The 16,740-nt window shown below is 36.0% G+C and overlaps 1 protein-coding gene across 1 annotated transcript; it reads right to left on the bottom strand.

The window, feature by feature from the left end:
- Positions 1–10,164: 10,164 nt before the first annotated feature.
- Positions 10,165–12,468, bottom strand: LOC113725744 (probable 2-oxoglutarate-dependent dioxygenase SLC1). The gene is made up of 4 exons (XM_027249086.2): positions 11,988–12,468; positions 11,659–11,906; positions 11,088–11,433; positions 10,165–10,495 (listed from the first exon to the last, which is right to left on the bottom strand). The coding sequence occupies exons 1-4, from the start codon at positions 12,285–12,287 to the stop codon at positions 10,250–10,252; spliced, it is 1,140 nt and encodes a 379-aa protein (XP_027104887.1). The 5' UTR covers positions 12,288–12,468; the 3' UTR covers positions 10,165–10,249.
- Between the last annotated feature and the right edge of the window lie 4,272 nt (positions 12,469–16,740).

The following is a 16,740-nucleotide window of genomic DNA, read 5'->3' as shown; positions in this document are numbered from 1 at the left end:
GTACATCAAAAACCTAAACTCTAAACCATTAACGCAAAAACCCTAACTCTAAAACCTAAGAATCTAAAAACCCAACTTTAAAACATTTCAGAGGTGCATATGGCGGATGTTTTTTTTTTTTTTTTTTTTTTTTTACCTATAAACTAAGCAATTAGCCAAAGTTTGACGCCTGAAAATATTTATTTTTGAGAAATAGGTAATGGAGCTTTTCCCTAGTAGCACTGAATAACTGGGGAAAAGTTTGAGTCTCAACATTTAACGTGGCAGCATTGCGTAAATAAAACAAATGTACTCGGAAATAAAAAATATTTTGTCTGCTTTAGCATATTGCACGCATAAAACAAGCAATCATTTATTTAATAAACAAGGCTTAATTTAGTTTTTGATTCTCAAAAGATCATTCATTTATGTTTGGAAAATTCTATTCTAAACGAATTACTATAAATTACGATTGATAAGACAGACACAACAAATTACTGAAACCTGATTTTGACTTTTTTGAACAAGGTAAGCCTAATCTTAATTTAGTAGCCTTCTTCAAGTTCAAAACTTTGGTAAATTGTCCAAACTTGATAAGCAAGAACAAGCAGCAAAGACTGGCATAATTACGTCAACACAACAGAAATCCCAATTTGAGGTGTTGTGGCTTTTATACATGTGGGATTTGGTGTGTAATTATCGAAGAAAAATGAAATGAGAAAAAAAAAAAAAGGATACGGGGAGAAGACCTATAATTGGAAGCCTGCCTAGCTACAATTAGGATTTTCTTTTTTTTGGTAGGAATGAGAATGGAGCTATCTAAGATGCATATATAAAAGCCTAAATTGACAAGAAGCTTGAAGAATTGTCGTATTTGATGAAGGACTTGCCACCTAACCCCAAACAAAAGATTTATAGAAATTTTTCTTCTGATCTTACACCAAGCGACCCATTAATAATAATACATTAATATCCTGGGCACTCTTTTAATACTCTATCTTCTTTGTTTTGTTGAAAGAGTTGAAATGAGGACAGTGAAAGTCAAGAAACAAAGAAACATGTTTGATGGCTATATCCTTCCCCAGAGAGAGAGAGAGTAAAAAATAAGACCACATAAAAATGAGGACAGTCCAGGCCGTGCACAGTCAGCACGGCTCGGACTGATGCAATAGCAGTGTTTGTCCGCCTTGTGTCAGTGCGGACGTGCTGACTGTGCACGTCCCGACGACACAAGGCTGAACATACTAACATTTTTTTGATTTGTGCGAAATTTAATTTTGGTGCCGTGCTGACTCAACACGGCACGTTATAGAATAAGAAGAAGTCCATGTCAGAGGTGTATTTGGCGAAATTTTTTTTTTTTTACCTATAAACTAAGCAATTAGCCGATAAGACGTGAGGCTGACATTTAGTTGTCTACAAAAGTTTAAAATTTCTTCACTAAAATTTTCTTAATTCAAGGGTGGATAATAATATCTGATATTTATATTGTGCCCATCCCTATATTTGGTACACTGAGGGCACACGATTGAAGAAACCTTGTTCAATTTATAAAAACTTGCATATATGTATGTATGTATATATATATATATATATATATATATATATATATATATATATATATATATATGTATGTATGTATGTATGTATATTAAACTAGCTTTGGAGAGTAATCTTGTCACTTAATACAACAATTGACACTAACTTCTGTATTTTTAAACATTTGGTTGTACCGCAAAATTCATATCATTGTTTAACTTGTAACATGCTTTTATTTACACTATTATCGTAATCGGATATCTAATGCTGGACAGGTAAATTACCGCGTAAGTTTCAAATGTAACTTGTCTTTGGATACTATGAAATGTGGAGTGGCATCCCAAGCATTCCAATAAAGCAGAAAAAGCAGCACTAGCCTTCAAAGAAACTTTGATAGCTTTATTCTCTGCTTCATTCCTTTTCTTTGCATACCTTGTAGTGGCCGTACGTAGCTCCAGTATCTGCAAAAGTTCTCCACACGATTTACATACTTATTGAACTAATTCAGAACCACGCAAGTTACCTAAACGTTTCAGGGAGTTTTGGTTCTCCATTATGCTTATCAGTTATCAAAGCCAAGGGGTAAATCTTGCATATCTGTGTAGAAATTAAGTAGGAGTGTTTAGTTCTTCCTAGGGGATTGATGTATTGTTCTAGGTAAAAGCTGAACAGTTGGTTCTTCACCTACAATGGTTACTTTTTATGCGAAATTTAATGAAAATTTTCTGGATAGTTCTTGGGGAATTTTGTAGATATTTTGATGCAACTCCTTCTTCGGGAAATCTGTCTTCATATTTAGATGGAGTAGTTTAGAGTGCATATCAGGTGAAGATGTAGAGAGAACGTACTTGATTCATGTTAGTTAATATTACACGTACCCAACCTGAAACCGTTAATGCGGCAATTAGTACCAAATATTTTGTTTTCGTTTCACTGCTTAACCAGTGACATTATATTGTCATCTACCTCACCTTAGAGTAGCCGACATGTCCGAAGATATATACCTATACTTGTATGGACTTCAATTTAAACCAACTTTTCTAAATGAAACAAGAAAGAGGGAAGCTTAATTCGTGTTAGTTAATTTTTCAAAATGAAAGAAGTTGGCCATTTTAGCGACTAAGGTGTTTCTTTCACCTTTTCTGATTCTAGCGTGGTAAGTCGTATATACAGGAAATGGAGACTAAACGGAACAACTCATTCATACATTGAAAACGTGCTTGGATGGTTATCAGTGTGGGCATACATGCATGCATGCAAAGTCTTAAACTACCAGTCACTAGAGATTCACATGACAAGAATAGTCGTTTGGCTGTTTTATAGCGTTGTTAATATCACTTAGCATGAATTCAGTCCTTTCTGGTTCTTTTATACTATCATTCTCAAGATAACCCCGGAAAAGTAGTACCTTATCTGCCTATACAAGTCTACTAGGAGGACATTCATCTGGTTCAAGTGCATAAATCCTTTGGAATAGTACTAGTGTATTGAGCATATACCGACTGTTTAGGATTTCAAGCTATCCCATACGGTTTTATTTATTTATATATTTTGTTCCCATTTCGGTAGGATGTGATGTGATATTTGGGGGAATATTTAAGTATCTTGACAAGGAATAGTGGAATTGCATTTGCATCCACAGTCTTTATTCCAGTGTTTTGAAAATCAGACCGGATCGGCCGGTTCGACCGGTTGAACCGCGAACCGGCCATGGCACCGGTCCGGTTCAATGCAGGGTTGACTTTGCCAAGAAACCGGTCAAAAACCAATTGGATCGCGAAACCGCCGAACCGGATTTGAACCGGTCATTTCTGATTTTCAAGTTTTTTTTTTTTTTTTTTTTGCAAAATGCAATTATCAAGATTTGAACTCAAGATCTTTGTAATAGAAGATCAATGTAGTAACCGTTGTACCATCACATCTTATTAGTTTTTTTTTATAACTTATTTATATAAAACAAACATTCATATTTCTTTTGTTTCATTTTCCTTATAAAATCTCATCCTCTCATTGCTCTTTTTTTTTTATCTTCAACTCTTTCTCTCTCTCTCTCTCATCTTTTCTTTTGCCACTTATTTTTTAATCAAATCTCTTTATTTTTAATTTATTGATGTTTTCTTCCATCTTTTAATTTTATTTTTGTCCATTAAATTAAAAAAAGTTAAAAAAGAATTATTTTTCTTTAACCCAATTTATTTAATGCCACAACCACTCACTTTTATCTCATTTTTAGTTTCTCATCAAATTTGTATTTCTATTTTCGATTCTCTTGATTTCCTTCGAACTCCAAACTTCCTTTTTTAAATTGCAATATCTAAATTTCAAAACGTAAATTAAAATTTAAGTTCACAATGTCTAAATTCTCATAGACGTGAATTTTGTATAATTTCAAATATTGTGATATTTTTGGATTGGATTTAAGATTTTTTTGGTAGATATAATTGAAATTGAGATAAAATTTATTTGTTTTTAACTTATAATTTAGAAAAATTATTTTTAAAAATCCAAGTTATTCGAAAATAGTAAACTTTTCATCATATAAAGTATTAAATTATCCATTACATGTCTTATTTTGTGCATATATATATTTATATAAATTATTTTTTTAAAAATTCATTGAACCGAGATTGAACCGGTCCAACCGGTTGAATCTCGACCCTTTCACTTCACCGGTTCAATTAACGGTCCGATTTTAAAAACATTGGTTTATTCAGTACGCCAACAGTTTTTATGATTGAAATCTTGACCAGAATAGGACCTCCGTATGGAAGGAAACACTCATTCTGTTGTTGACAAAATCACCTAACTAGCCAGTTACATAATGAAATTGCAATTTATTGATTTCACTAAAAACGCGATTACACGCTTCAGTCAATATGGAAACAACGAGATATTGGTAACAAAACACAACATTGGCGATGATAGCAAAAGAAAAAATGAAATAAAAACAACGAAACAAATCATCAACTTGGATAAACAAGAGAGACGAAACACCGAAGCAGCTGCATTAGGAATCAAGCAGCTGAATAAGTAAACCCTGAAACAACGACAGCAAGCGTAATTCCTGTGGCCGATCCTTGGATAGTAGATGCAGAATTTTTATTAACTGGAGACCTGAGATAGCCTGTGGAAGGTAAAGCAGCACAATTGGTCACGGCATTCAGGTTAACAGCCGCAGTGAGTTCTGCCAGTACAGTTCCATGGGGCAAGGCTGCTACGGCTGTTAAATCAGCTATAAGGAAACTAAAGGATCCATCAGAAAAGTTGTAGTATGGAAAACCGGCAACGAAGACCCAGGAAAAAGTAACAGGTACGGATGCGAGGGGTAGGCAGCCTGGTGTAGGGTTTCCGGTTGAGTTGCAGCCCAAGACGCCCTTCACCACAATTGCAGCTACATTCTGTCCGTTATAGAGGAGACCATGAGATATGGAGTTGTGGTTGAAACGAGGAGGAATGCAAAGAGAAGGAGGAAGTTACGATAACTGTAAGCCATTGGTGCTAACCGCAATTGGAGTTTAGAGAACTTTGGCTGGCGGGTTCAGCAGTTATGAACAGTGCTGCTGCTCTCTTTGATTTGCTTTGTGCTGAATTGCTTGGAGGACGACCCTATTTACAGATTTCTTCCTCCTCCCTTTTGGACAACTTGTTGTACTAGTTGGAGAGTCGATTGGGTGCCTCCAACCATATCCTATTTCGTGTCTTCATCTCCTACATTGACACCATATCCTTTTGAGTTCCCCACCCATGTTGCCAAATTTATGTATCCAACTGTGTTGTTATTGATAATGGCGGAAAAAAATTTTGGAGAGAGAGGGGGGGGGGGAGGTGTTACGGAGCCAGCAAGTTGCATAATTGCATTAGACAGCGGAGAAGATGTTCATTGTTCTTGCATAGCATGTGGAAATGGGAGGGAAAAAAACTTTTCCTAGAGCAAAAAGACGAAGGATAGAATGAGATAATCTATTTCATTGAGTATATATCCATCATTCTAAGAATTTAATCGAGTTCAATCAACTAGTTTACATCTCTAAAATTGACTTTCTTTCGCTTTTAGCTGAACGTACCCAAATATCGATCATGGGTGATATTTTGCTATATATTGAACCAATCTTTTAAGAGTTATCATCTGTATCTATATTGCATGCACCCAGATATCAAGCCCCCAAATTTGTCCATTATGATTATTCGGTTTTGACATCTTTGAGCTGGTTCAGTTTTTGGCAAAGATCAAAGTTTGCACGTTGGGTTGAAGCTGCGACATGATATTGCAACATGAGACCATGCCATGTTAGTGTTATATTTTGTCTTAATTAAATTTTATGTGAAATTGAATGCTAGCTTATCACTGTTGGATTACATTATATTTCGGTACTCAAAAAGAGGGCACCGGGAGGAGATAATTTTCAAATACTATGAATACTCGATATTATACATTTCGTAATGTTTTTTTTCTTCTTTCTTTGTCCTATTTTGCTAAGTTATATGAATTGAAGCGCAACTGTGAGTGGGTGTGTGCCTTTCTGAGCTTCTTGGACATGTTAAGGTGGTCAATTTGATCTGTGGCTACCAAGCAGGATAGATTACATTAATGGGGACTGGGGAGTGGTTGATGATGCCTGGTGCAGCTTTTGTTGTAGACAAAGGTGTTTCGAATGTGACTTTACCTCCTGTTTTTGGTATCGGATACAATCTCATTCTTCACTCTAGGCGAGTCTACTATGGCTAAACAGATGAGGTAACCTGGCTTCGTAAACACTTTAAACAGTATTGATCTTCATCAATATGGATTGGGGTTCCTCTATGCATATATCTGCTTTGCTGGCAGATGTCTTTAGGGTTATTTGATAATAGGTAAGGTTGTTAACTGTTTTTATAATTTTGGCAAGTTGAGTCTTAATCAAAAGCTCTTGCTACCTCAAGTATCCCACATCGGTGGTGGAAAAAAGGAAAGGAAAAGTATAAGAACTTGTGTCCCCTTCTGTCATTGGGTAAATTGAGTTAATTATTTTGGACTAGTGGATTTTGGTCCAAAAATTACTTGGGCCAACTCTCGGATCCAGGTCATAATAGTTGAACCCTAACGATTCTTGGACCACCTGCATGGGGTGAATCTGGACCAGCGGATTATGGTTTTGATTATGCAAGGGAGTGCAAGGTTCGACGGGGTGAGCTTGGGCCAGCGGATAACCCCATTCGACGGGGTCAGCGAATTACGATTCTGACTATGCAAGGAAGTGCAAGGAGCTAAGTGCCACGTTCGACGAGGACCACCTGCGTGGGGTAAGCTTGTGCCAGTAGGTTATGATTCTGACTATGCGAGGGAGTGCTCACCTGCGTGGGGTAAGATTGAGCTAGCGGGTTATGGTTTTGACCATGCAAGGGAGTGCAAGGAGTTAAGTGCTCCACTCGACAGGGTGAGCTTGGACTAGCGGATTATGGTTCCGTGCAATGAGCTAAATGCCACGTTTGACATGAGCTACCTTTAGGATCTGTGAGACTAAGTGTTACGTCGGACGGGAGTCACCTCTAGAGTCCGTATAATTTGAACCTAGTGAATAGTTTAGCTCGTATAATTTGAATTCTGACGTCCTTTGCGAGGATGCAAAATCCTAAAGATGGGGAGAATGAGGCATCCCACATCGGTGGTGGGAATAAGGAAAGGAAAGATATAAGAACTTGGATCCTTGAGCTATTAGATAATTTGGGTTAACTATTTTGGGTCAGTGAATTTTGATTCAAAAATTACTTGAGCCAGCCTTTGGACTCGAGTCGCGACGCTATGAGCGTTTTTCGTAGCAAAACATGAAGAGGAAAATGTATAGATATGGAGATCAATTAATCAATTTACCAAGTCTCCAAAAGATCAGATAATACGTTTTGTTGAGTGTATATCCAATATTTTAAGACTTTAATCGAGCAAAAAGTAACTAGATTACATCTCTGAAATAGATTTTCTTTTGCTTGTAGTTGAATGCATCCAGAAAGTCACGAGTGATATTATATTAATTTAGACCCCATTGTTTAGAGTCATCATGTAGAAAAATGCTACTTGAAGAGGCCAACCAAACCCTTAAAGCTCTCCATTTAATTTTGGTCGTTCCGTTTCACATCTTTAAACTGGGTCCAGTTTCTGACAAAAATCAAAAGTTTCCATGCGTAGATGACGGTATGGTGCTCTGACAAGGAACCATGCCATTTTGGTGTTATAGTCTGTCTGATTAGTAATTTTCTTTGAGAAATGAAACCCCAGCTAGCTTACCACTGTTGGATTACATTTCTTGTTCATATTTGGTAGTCCGTAGTCACAAAGGTCAATATGGTGACCGCAAAGACATTTCTATCTAACAATTGGATCTTCAATCGTGGTACTATAGATGCTACTTTTCATCCTTGAAACATGCTTAACAACATCAGGTTCTGCTGGTAGGCTCGAACCATGCAGAAACAATATCCCGTCGCAAAAGTTAATCGCATCCGGAATCCCTCTCTCTTCTGAATTTGATATCTGGATCAGCCTGAATTACCAACTTGCGATCCCAAGAAGCAAATTAAAGAAGCAGTTGAGAGACAGAAGAGGATGAAGAAACAGCTGATCCTCTTACCAACCTTTAACAAATTCATTCATAGATAGCAACAAAAGTCTAGCATTGAAAAGAAATGTTCAATCCGGCCCGTCATAGTTTGTCTCGACATAAATAACACGGCAAGCTAAAGTTTGATCGGTAGAAAATGCATGATAGAACTTATTAAAAGAAAAATCATTGATAACGACTTGAAATATGTAGTCTCAAAGGCGAGTTTGGTGCTAACTAGAAGGATCTGAAATTTCTATTGGTTTTATTCAACATGCAGGAGTTAATTGATTTCACCGTCTATAATATGAGAATTCTTGAGGCTAATTCGTGAAATATGTATCCGCGCGTTAACCATATTCTTCTAGGCTGGGAGTACTACTATCTTTTCTAGACACTCTTGAATATTTATTTATTTTTATCTTGTCAACAAGATATTTTTACCATTATTCCATCTTAGCTTCTTCAAAATCATGTTCTAGAAACACATCCACTGAGAAATTCAAAACACTGAACATTGATTCCTTGGAAGCATCCCATTAAAAGATACCTTTGATTCTTCAGCAGAAACCACATCAGAGCCTGAAGACCCGTCGAATGACTGCAAGCCCACTCTGGAACTAATAAAAACTTGCGACCTAAAACCTCTGTAGTCAAATGTTGTGGCCCTGAACAAGCGAATGAATCGATCCGCTATAAAGGGATTCTTTTCGAATTTAAGATGCAGCCTAATTTTCCCCCACGAAAGCTAACCCCTATTTAACGCGTGTGTTTGAGAGAGACAATCATCGAGAAAGTGCATGAATTTTCTTGCCTACACTATCCTGAAAATAGCTTTAGCTGAAAATACTATCTAGGAAAATATCGACAACAAAAAGAAAAAGCAATGGATCATGCTAAACCTGTCTATAGGATTTAGAAAGCACGATGTTCACCATGACTATAGGATTTAGCAAATCTCAGCAACAGGCTGTATATGCAGTCCATGCCAACATAAGTATCTAGAAATTTTATTTTTGCAAAAAAAAAAAAAGAAAGAAAAGAAAAGGAATACCGAAACTCTATCATTTTGGTGAAAGGAAATAGTTAGAGACAGGCATTCCACTTTTTAACGATTTATTATTTATTATCAATAAGTAAGTCGATTAGCTCTGTGCTTCACAAATAACCTATCACACCTTCAATTTACGAGGTGATTCAAATAACTTTTGAGCTGAATTACAAGTTTGAAATGATCAATTCAAATTATTCTCGTTCACCTATTCAAGACCTTGACCTTTGCACTCTTAAAACCTCTCGTAATCCAAATTATCCGCTACTCATACTAAATCTGATGAGGCACTTAGTCCTGAACAAGTTTTGGAGCTGCCTCACCTAATGTGATACTTAGTCCTATATAGCATTTAGTCACAATTAAAATACGCTAGTCCAAGTTATACCGATTATAATGATTTAAGTTCACAAATGCTTAATCTAGGTTATTTGATAGTTCATGAGTTCAAACTTATATACATATCCTTTTCCTCCTTTCTGATCGGCATGAGACTTCGAGGGGATTTAGCTTCTCTCTAGTGGATTTTTTCTTCATTTTTCATAATACAAACCTAAATGTATGACATGTATTTTTATTCATTAGAAAGAGATATGATCATTTTAAATTTGATTAATTCTAACATTTATTAATAAATGAAGACACATGTTATACATTCAGGTGTGGATTGTGAAAATGGAGAGAGAATCCATTGGAGAGGAGCTAAGTCAATTTGGAGGACTTGGGGCTTCTCGAGTAATTTCCTCCACCAAAAAGTAAAAAAAAAAAATCATTTAATGGTCATTTGTTTTACAAAAAAAAAAAAAAAAAGGAAAAGTCATCGGTTATGTGACGATTGGAAGTGCACGAAACTAAAAATGAAGAGCGTTTATGGCTAGTGCCGTGACTTTATCAGTCGTGAAAATGTTTCCTTCATTTTCTTCCCCTGCCTTGGTCACAAAGAAAAGTTCAGAACAATGCACGTTGCTGTTTAAACAATTCAAAAAGGGAATTAAAAGAAATTTCTCATCTTGAGCACATGAATAATACGTAACAAGCGCTATATTCAAAACTTTAGTCTGTTTTTCTTTCTTGGAGTGATGGAGAGAATTGGAAATTGTTCTGAGTATCACATCAATTTCCTGGATTCTAGGAAATTTTTGGTCTTGGGTTCACGGGATGAGATGTATTCAAGAAATGTAGCGAAATCTGTATCCTTATAACGCCTGGGGTTGGTTTCATCTATGAGCTTAGGCGATGGTCGAACCACACAATCGAAAGGCAGACTGTGCAATGAGGCAGTAGATATTCGATGGTTCGAGGAATTCACAAGAACCCTATGCAGCACGCTTTTGTATTTCCCGTTGCTAAATATCTGCCAATCAAACGAAAAACAGACCAAGATTTAATCTTCATTCGCAAGAAATTGAGAGTAAAATACATGAAATCATTGCTAAAATGTTAAAAGCAAACCCAAAGAAGATATTGCTTATGAACTAAAAGCATTTCGGGTCAATTTTTGCTGAATGGCGTTTTGGTTTAGGTTTTCCTGTGTAAATAAAAGGCTTAATTAGGTGTAGAGGCCATGTCAACTTCTTCATGTATTCCAGTAATACGAGGAGTATGCCTTTTCTTTTTCTTTCTGATCTTCTTTAAAATGCTGGACTATCATTCAATAATATTATCTCCATTCTTAGAATTTAGAGAAATCTTTGCTAGCTAATACGCTACACTTTTTTCCCCATGTGAAGAACTACAAGTATAATTATATGTAGTTTAGTGGAAAAAGGTCAATTGATCAAATCTCCAAGGGGTTCCTTCACCCCTTTGCGACCTCCTTTTGTTGCCCTTAATTCAAAGGGATTTTTTTTTTCTTGCGGAATGCAGACATACAAATGAATCCACAAGCTGTACGGTAACGTAACTTGGAAAAAAAATTGATCACGTTAAAATTAAGATGAACGGACCTCCAAATGATCACCAACATTAACAACAAAGGAGTTTGGAACGGGTTCAACTGTGAGCCAGTTTCCTTGATGCTCTATTTGAAGTCCCTTAACCTCGTCTTGGAGAAGAAGTGTGAGCAAGCCATAATCAGAATGAGCCGGCATTCCAAGGGTTAGGTCAGGTTCCGGACACGGAGGGTAGCAATTTAACACCATGAGTTGGCTTCCATCTTCGAATTCTTTCAGAATTGGATTGCCATTCACTTCTTCCACTGGTTCCTCCAACAACCCTAGGCTCTCAAGAATTGCACCCATTAACATCAGGTACAAGGATTTAGTTTGATTGGCGTAGTTAAGAGCTACCTTCCTACAATCAGAAAACCATAAGAATTGTTTAGTACTTCTAGTATATATGACAGTAGAATCTGATCATCATCAAAGACAGGGAATTAGGAGTTTCACTTGATGAAAAAGGTCTGTGCATAGGTCTTTTTCACTGATGAAACACACAATGTATTTATTGAATATTGGACTAGCTTAGTTCATTAGCAGTACCAAATTTCACAAAATTAACTTATCAAAGAACGCATACCTGAAATCTATAGGAGAAGATGGCCAATATTCGAGAGAATTTGAGATGGGAGTGCAGCTTAGTTTTAAGAAATCTCTCCAGCAGAAAACTTTATCTTTGTTTTGGTTGAAACTTGTGCCATATCGAACTGGTGTAAACATATCTGAAGACATGTACTTTGCTCTCTCATCAAAAGAAAGCTCGAAAAATCTTCTTGCTGCATCGATCATATTCTGTATGATTTCTCTTGATATCCCATGGTTTACCAACTGCATCGTTAACCAAAAACATTAGTACTGTTAAGTTTACGCCATAGTTTTCTGAAACCAACGTCAAACCCCAAAAGCTACCTGAAAAAATCCGTATTCCTCGCAAGCTTTTGCCAAGGATTGAATAACTTGGGATCTATCGGGCCCTTGTAGCTCAGCACAATCGATAACAGGCAAGTTGAGATTTGTGCTTCTTGCATTGCAATGATCTTCTGTCCTCGAATTCGGCCTTTCTGGGATAGGCAATATGTACTTTGTCGGAACTCTACTCATGATGCCATTACTATTTTCGTAGAGATATTGAACTCCTTTCTGATATCTGCTCTCTAATTGCTCATCGTCCCTGTCAAGTTCACCTGCAAGACTTAAACCAGGAGCCATTGTTTGATAAAAGACTCGTCCACCAATAAGCGAATGTATTTGGAAGGATTTTAAGCTCTCAAAGACTTTGTTAGTCTGAAAAGGGTTCCAATAGCATTAAGGTGAAGTTACAGGCCCTGCAAGAAAATTGGCGTAGGAGAAAGTGGACCAAGAAAACCTTAGGTCTAGAGAATGGTAATTGTAGCGGGATTAAATAATGAGATGAGAAATGAATTGGGATTTGGGTATCATATATAGAGGCAAGGAAAACAATGGGAGAAGCAGTATCAAGTTTTACTAAAACAGGGTTTTGCGTTGTCTGGATCTGCATGTCTTATGGACTTGTTCCATTCTACCGTATTTCTTCCTTTCTTCCCATGCAGCGACAACCTGCGTTGACCTGGTTTAGTCGTACCGCAAAACAGCGAGAGGACGAGGTACCTGGACAAGAAAAGTATCATCATGCTACGTGGACCCAAACTGGACATTTTCCATTTTCAGCTCCCCCCTGTTTACCTATCTTGACCGAAGATTCTTCACCAGCAAGCGGAATTTTACTCGTTCTTAAGTAGGTCCACTGATCGATCTGCTTATATAAATCTAGTTCATCTCATATGGCAATGTGTTGTTAGTCGTGTACATTTTTGGCTAACTATTAAACAAAGCAAAAACCCGAGAGACGTTCTTAACGAACGTGTAATCTTGTAATTAAGGATGTTATCAAGCATCAAACATATTTAGCTAAAACCCTTTTTAATTCATTTGAAGGCCGTTAAATACACTCCATAAAACTGAAACTTTAAACCGTGTGTGTGTGTGTGTGTGTGTATATATACGTATATAAAATATATTTCCCACTAAGACTTGAAAAGGAGGAAGTAGTATTAAGTTTATGTTAATGGAATTTTCAGTTTTCACATTATGCACATGTAAACTTAAGACTAATGCATGTTGTCAAACTTTACCGTGATCAATGATCAACTAGTTGACAAGTCTAAACATTTAGTCGGTCATTGAATAGTAAAAAGCTTCAAATATATTATTAAAGGGTCTGCCACTTTTCATTATTGTTATATACATCTGATTATTACTAACTTTGTTTTGTACCATTCGATCTTGCTCTAATGTTTCACTGTGGATTTGAAGCACAAACTTAATGTTTCAGCAGCCACGATACTTTCTTTTTCCTAGTTTGAACTCATTGAAAGAAGTGGTAGTTTACTAGCTAGAGGTCAAAAACCAACTCGGATAGGGACTTTTTGTGTACGTCCTTAATTTCAAGAAGAAATACTTGATTCCAATTAATTAAGAATCTTTCAGATTTTCGTATTTTACAATTTTTTTTTTTTACAAAGCACAAAGAAAAGAAAAGGGAAAAAGGGCAAAAAAACAATTCTCCATCTGTTTCAATTCCAAAAAAGAAAAAAAGGAAAGTGCTCTCTACTCCATGCATGTAATCTACAATGGAAGGGACTGCATGGAAGATGAAGGCAGCAATTAATCAAAAGCTATGCATACATTTGGCTCGTGATTTTACGAATGTTAGTAAATTGTCGCTTGAGTTAATCTATTATTTGTTTTAATATTGATTTAATCTCGTATTGGATTTGGGTATACGTTAATAATGGCTTTCAGCGTGGGTTAATGTTAATAGATAAAAAATGACAAAATTTTGGGTCTATTAACTATTTGATTAAAATGCACAACAGGGGTAGGGCTTGTGTGAACTAAGCTTTTTCATAAGGGGTAGAATTTAATTAAAATTTGACGGCAAGAACCATTGATTATTTAGATGGCAAGATGTGATTAACTATTGGACAATTTATAGAACTTTCTATAAAGTTACTCAATGATGACTGCCATAAAACTTTTCGACTTTTTTTGACTGAGATTCCCACTCTCTTTTTGGTTGTCAAACTTGATTGAGAAGCTTTGGGAAAAAAACATTTAGATTGGCGCTTCCTGTTTAACCACCCCGACTTATCTAGCTCACCATCTACTACTCATTTAGTAATAATAAATTATCTGAACGTGCCATATGATATGAGCCCCTTTTTTTTTTCGTTCTTTTTGACGTATCTTCTTTGAGATCGTGTTATTCATACCACCAACAAAATAAATTACTATTTAATCTGCTTGTGACACGTGGATTATTTAAAATTAGAAAAAATATATATAACTAAAATTAGACTTGTAAATCAAGTTAAGAAACTAATTTTAATTTTAAACAAGATCGGGCTGTACACTTAGTTACAATAGACTAGCAGAGTAATACAAGCACTTTCGGTGCATTTAAACTTGATGATTGTAACGACTTGGAATTTTTTATAGTGAGCTACCGAGCGTATTATTCCTTTGTTCTTTGCTGTTATGCTTGTGAGACAATCACAAAAGGGACAGTCGACAAAAAAGGGGAAGGAAAATAGAAAATACTAATGTTTTGAAATTCATAAACAAAGTCTTCTAGTAATTGTGTCATGACTGACTAATCTAATGAGCAAGTTATAGGCGATGTTCTGAAAATCAGATGAATCAGTCGGTTCGATCGATTGAATCAGGAACTGATCATGCGTTCGGTCTGATTCCATGATTAATCCAGAGAATCAATTGAATTGGTCAAGAATTAGTTGGACCAGTAAAAATTGGAAGGTTTAATTGATTTTTATTAAAATTTTATGTTCTAAAATAAATATTTCAATTTTATCAATTTTTTGACACTAAAATAAAAAAATGCTTAAATCTTTGAACTGAAATTGAACCGGTCAAACCGCAAATTAAAAGCTTTTCGTTTACTCTCGAATCTGAGTCCAAAAATATTAATTGGTTATGGGATACATGGACGTGATTAATTTCGAAATGTTCACGTCAGCCAAATCTAAGCATCTCGAGAGACAGCATATGGGTCCCACGCTGCCTGATGGCCCCGATCCTCTCAAGTCAAAGAGCCTGTTACAAGGACAAAAAATTTTGAGTAAAAATCTATGACTAGAAAGGAACAGCCACAATTGTAGAACATCTTTTCAGAACGTATCTAGCAGCATATTTATATACATATAATTAGGTCTGGTTTTCGGGAGGGAATGGCAAGCAAGTCCCCGCTGAAAAATCATTTGTCCATTGCCTTTCATTCATTGCATGGCCTACAATTACATCCACTGAAAGCTGTGAGCCATTTTGTCTCACTAAGCTTCCTAATCCTTATCCAATTGTCACGAGTGTGCTTGGACAAGAAATTATTTGCGATAATTTTTTAAAAACAGATACTGTAATATTTTTTTGATATGATATGTGAGATAAAAAAATAATTAAAAAATTGATTTGTGATGCAAACAAATAAATTTGTCTGAATAATTTACTATATATCCAAACACACTCAATGATATTTAATTAAACTCGTGTTTAAGTTACCTGAAATAATTACCAATAGCGACTTTACTAGACCTAGTTATTTGAATTAATACGTCATGCTGCTATTAGAAATACACTGGTGGGGTTCAAATATATGAAATGACAAGTTAATTGTTAATCCTAATTTCTTTTATTTTTATTAAGTTTGACTGATTAATGAATTGGCCGCAAATGTAGAAAAGTAGAACGCAACACACACGCATTAAAATTGATGGATTACCATTTAGGAATGGCAATTCAATAAGAGTTCTGTATCAAATGACGTTGTTTTTTTCTTTTTATGCTGATATGTCCATCAATTTTTGATTTAACTAATCGCTGTAACTTGCACCGAAGGTTGCTTGAGCACATAGAATTGCGCGTTAATGGTCCTGATGAGCAACTTTTGGCAAGAAATCGACACTCCCAGCCTAGCAATAGCAATCGACCTGCACGTAACATCTTATACAGCAAATGCCACAGGCCACTGGCCAAACTGTGAAGATCATCGCGATAGCTTCTAGACCATAATTAGTAATGAGTAATGACTAATTCTTGTTGGATTGATTAGATTTGTGTGGGCTTATGGTGGCTACCTACCTTGACCAAATGGGTTCCCTTGCTCATCCCCGCCCTTTGGTAATGGTCAATTGCATATAGGTTGAATCATGAATGACCTCATGGACTTGGACATGCTTGCATGAATGCCAATCCCTGATTTTTTATTTATTTTTTTTTTTTTGCCAGACACGATAGATCTACATTTATTTTATACTATAGAAAAGGGGACCTGAAGAGATTCAAAAGAAAATCGAAGGAAATTGAACCATCTATCGACCCAAACCAGTGTACTACGCATCCACTTAAAGTGACCCGTCACATTTTATTGGTAAATAATAAGAAATAAGGTTTGAATCCTGACTCCTCGTCTCACCAAACCTTACCAAACCTTAAATGCTTTTTTGGTGGTGGCCATATATATACGGAAATTTATTTACTGAATCCGTCCGCACTGAAACTCTGAAGTCTGAATTTCCCATGCATGTGTAATTCAGCCTTGGACAGTTTGAAGATTCAAAGTCTTAAA

Source organism: Coffea arabica, chromosome 2c (genome assembly GCF_036785885.1).
Source record: "Coffea arabica cultivar ET-39 chromosome 2c, Coffea Arabica ET-39 HiFi, whole genome shotgun sequence".
In the NCBI taxonomy this organism is placed as follows: Eukaryota; Viridiplantae; Streptophyta; class Magnoliopsida; order Gentianales; family Rubiaceae; genus Coffea; species Coffea arabica.
This window is presented reverse-complemented; position numbering and strand designations above follow the sequence as displayed.